Here is a 4,203-nt window from a genome sequence, read left to right as displayed (position 1 = left end):
AAGTGATTTCAGTCCCTTAAAGGAGCGCGGGATTCTGGACTTTCCAATAACTAATAGTTTGTGAGATTGCTTACCACCATAACAGTTATGCTGTCCTTACTTTTTTTCCACTGATACATTTTTGATTTTTGAACGTAAGAATCCGAGATAGCAAAAATATGTCATTTGGATTATAGTTTTTAATTAAATCTGGAAGAATATTTTTGACCCAATTGTCTAATGTCTCTGAGTTCACGTCACTACCTTCACCGCAAACGAATTTTTCGACAATATTATGACTTTTTTTAAATTTTTCCAACTATCCATTACTTGATGCAAAGTCTGGATAACCTAATGCTTCCGCAAAATATTTAGCTTTTTCTTGCACAAGTGCCCCAGAAATGGGAATATTTTTCTGCCTTGTAGCTGTTATCCATTTAATCGTTGCATCATCTATTACTGCGTAATTACAACATCTTATATCTTTATGACTTTAACGGTCATGACTCACAATTGCTTGATCAATTGAAATTCTGAGGAAATAATTTTCTACCTCTCTCATTAAAAGCGAGAGCGCACACAATGTGTATGGGGAAACCTTTTTTATTTAAAATTGATGATGACTCATTACATATACACAATCTCAACGTATTAGTTGAGTGATAGTTATGCATTTGAATAAATTTGTTATAGAGAGGTTTTTTTGTAAGCAAAAATTTGTTTGCGTACCTGAAAAAACTTCGTTGTAGAGAGGAATTCGCTATTGAGAAGTTCGTTAATAGCTAGACTGGTGGTCTGGCTTGCTGATTACTGAGTGGGCATAGGTTCTCTAACGGGTCTTTCAAGTCAAATGTCACTTTCTTTCTTGGTCGGACGAGTTGTTCCTCTTTCATGGGTTTACCACTTACGTCCACTTCGATAAAATTAGGCTCCATAACCATAGGTTCAAAAAAGGCCGGCTTTAGTCTGTCTATTGCTAAGTTTACTGGATTTCCGCGTACGTCCACTGTAAAAAGCCTATGGTTGATTCTTTTGATTATTTTGTATGGTGCTGTGTACGGTGGTTCTAATGGTTTCCTTAGATGGTCTGTTTTTATAAATATATGAGACGCACTATCCAACGTCTTGTGAACGAAAACAGATCTGTTTGAATGATTGGAAGTTGGAGTTGGTTTAAATTGTCGTATATGCTCACATAATGTTTTCAGGAATTTTTGTTCGTCTGGAGGTCTCTGTGTTTCCACAAAGAATTCTCCCGGTAAGTGCAGTGTTGTACCATACACCATTTCTGCTGCTGATGTGTTTATGTCTTCTTTAACAGAGGATCGAAGACCTAATAAAACTGAAGGTAATAATTGTATCCATGTGTGCTGAGCTCGTGCCATGAGTGCTGTCTTCAAAGTGCGATGAAATCGCTCAATTAACCCATTTGGTTCCGGGTGATACGACGATGTGCGTATTCTCTGTGTGCCTAAGCGGTTTGCTAACCCCTTGAACAATGCCGACTCAAATTGAGTACCCTGGTTAGTTGCTACTAGTTTGGGAAACTCAAATCGCGATATCCAAGTTGCAAAAAAATTCTCCACGACTGTGTCAACGGCGATGTCTTTCCATGGAGTGACCTCTGGCCATCGTGTGAATCTGTCTATCATAGTTAATGCATATCTATAACCATGGCACTCTGGAAGTATTTTTAAATCCAAATGCACATGATTGAATCGTTGATCTAATGGCATAAAAGCTTGTGGCGTGAGTTTATTGTATCTGTTTATTTTCGTTTGTTGACAATTTTGACACTATCGCACCCATTTCGCAACATCTTTGTTGCAAAAAAATCGCATAATTGTTTAGTTGTTGATATGACACCTACATGTGCTAAAGAGTGTACCGCATCAAATGCTTTCTTGCGCAATGATGACGGAATATACGGTCTGATGATACCTGTGAACACGTCACAAAATGTTGACAAGTAAGGCTGCAACGAAAGTTTCTGCAACTGAATTAACTGCTTCAAACCAATAACTGCTTCAGTTCTTCATCTATTATTTGGTACTTCCTAATCGTATCCATTTCTATGATTGTGGCCATGTTAATTGCATTCACTCGAGATAAACTATCTGCTACTACGTTGTCATTGCCAGCTATGTGTGTTATACTGGTTGTAAACTTTCCTATAAAACTTAGCTGTCGCTATTAACGAGCTGAAACTTTATCTGGTTTTTGCTGGAAAGCATATATTAGCGGTTTGTGATCCGTGCGAATGGTAAATGTCTGCCGTCTAATAAATGTTTGAAATTTTTGATATCTAGATAAACGGCTAGTAATTCTCTGTCGAAAGTGCTGTAGTTTTTTTGTGCTGCTTTAAGCTTCGATGAAAAAAATGCAACTGGACGCCAAACATCGCTTTCTTGTTGTTCTATTACTGCACCGACTGCATTTCTAGACACATCTGATGTCAATCAAATTGTACTTGAGGGTGAAAGAAATGTTAATTTAGATAGCGCAGTTACGCTTTTCTTACAGCTTTCGAATGCCATCTCTAACATAGGGTTCCATGTTATTGGTGTTTTGTCATTCTTTTTTGAGTTTTTTAACAGTTCATTTAGCGAAGCTTGCAACTTAACTGCTTGCGGAATGTACTTGCGGTAATAATTAAGAATTCCTAGAAAACGGCGAATTTCTTTGATTGTTTTTGGTTTCGCATATTCCTCGATTGCTCTCACTCGTTCTGTAGGTGGGCTGATTCCTTCGGCTGATATGTCGTACCCTAAAAAGTATGCTCTGTGGATTTCGATTTTTGAGAACAATTTGCTGGCATGTAGTTTGTCCGTCTTTTGGTCTAAGTATGATATCGGATACCGGTCTGGTTTCATCGGGCGTTTAGCTTCCTGAAATCACCGCAGGCGCTCCAGGTGCCTGTCTTCTTTTTGACTAGGTGGATTGGACTAGGTGGATTGCTAACGGCGTGACCTTTCATGTACCGGCTGACCATCGGCGACTATCTAATGATAGACTAAAGAGGTGTCAGGGAGGTTGTAGGTGTTTGCTCCACCCACATCGACATACTTGCTGATGATCACAAAGAATTTGAAGTTTGGATGTAATGTGTACACGGACTGCGTTAATGTAGTCTTTACTACGCCAGTTGAGGATAATTTCGTCAGTGGATCTAATAAGCACTTTGATTTCATATCTGGAATTAGACCGTATTTGGCTAAAAAATCTGCGTCCAGAATTGGTGACGTAACCTCTGCTATGATGAAGGTCCATGTAAAGTTGCACGTAAACCAAGATCAAGACTAAGTTTTTTGATACCGTACGTCTTAATGTGTGAATTGTTCGCTGCGAAAGTTTTAGATCATCTGGACTTAAATTGCGTCTGCTTGGGATTGCTGTTAACGGAATGATTGATACTGCTGAACCGGTGTCAATTAGGAAGTGCATGTTTGAAATACTATCGACAATGTGCAAACGAGCTTTTTTTGTGCAGTTTTGCCGCACGTTGCCGTTTACTGCACTTATTGACGGCAACGGTTTTAGTTTCAGTTTTTTAGTTCTAGTTTTAGTTTCCTTTTGTTTAACATTGGCTGCCTGACTACCAAATTCGCATGGTTTGACGCAAGAATGTCGGTAAATTTGTTATTTTAACTGCATCGATGTCCGTTTTTACCGTGGCTAAAGTTGCGTCCATGGATACTGACTTATCTGCTGCCTCTTTCTTCGAATTCTCTATCGTATTTATTAAGCGGTTGTCGGGGTCACCAAATGTGTGGCTAGTTTGCGACACAATGTTTATTTCTTACGGCTAATGAATTATTTTCAAACTTAATGTTAATTATTTACACGATATTGAAAAATGAATTAAAATAAAATGTGTTTTTTGTTCTTTACAAATGGTGGTTGTTAACACGTGGCGCGACGTTGAAACAAACTTCTTGTCTACAAAAAGGGCACAACATATATATTTATAATCTGCACTTCAATTATTGATATTCTGTTTGTACAAAATTAAGGATTATGATTATGATTAACGGATTTAATATAACTTGACTTCGCAAAAAAAATGTACTGCATTCGTAATAATGTATCACTGTAAAAATACCTGTTGTTTTGGTACTTCTCCAGGTGATCACTTTACTGATTATTGAGCACCTTTAATTTTCTGATACTCCTCTATATGTATTTCTAATTCCGTTGAGCACGTCAAGAAGAAAACTGCAATAG

At 37.9% G+C, this 4,203-nt stretch overlaps 1 protein-coding gene across 1 annotated transcript; it reads right to left on the bottom strand.

The window, feature by feature from the left end:
- Nucleotides 1-761: 761 nt before the first annotated feature.
- On the bottom strand, nt 762-1,715 carry LOC119666234. The gene has a single exon (XM_038075514.1). The coding sequence runs from the start codon at nt 1,713-1,715 to the stop codon at nt 762-764; it is 954 nt and encodes a 317-aa protein (XP_037931442.1).
- Nucleotides 1,716-4,203: the final 2,488 nt, after the last annotated feature.

Source organism: Teleopsis dalmanni, chromosome 1 (genome assembly GCF_002237135.1).
Source record: "Teleopsis dalmanni isolate 2A chromosome 1, ASM223713v2, whole genome shotgun sequence".
NCBI classification, from domain to species: Eukaryota; Metazoa; Arthropoda; class Insecta; order Diptera; family Diopsidae; genus Teleopsis; species Teleopsis dalmanni.
The sequence above is the reverse complement of the archived record's forward strand: the minus strand, read 5'-3'. Positions and strand labels throughout refer to the sequence as shown.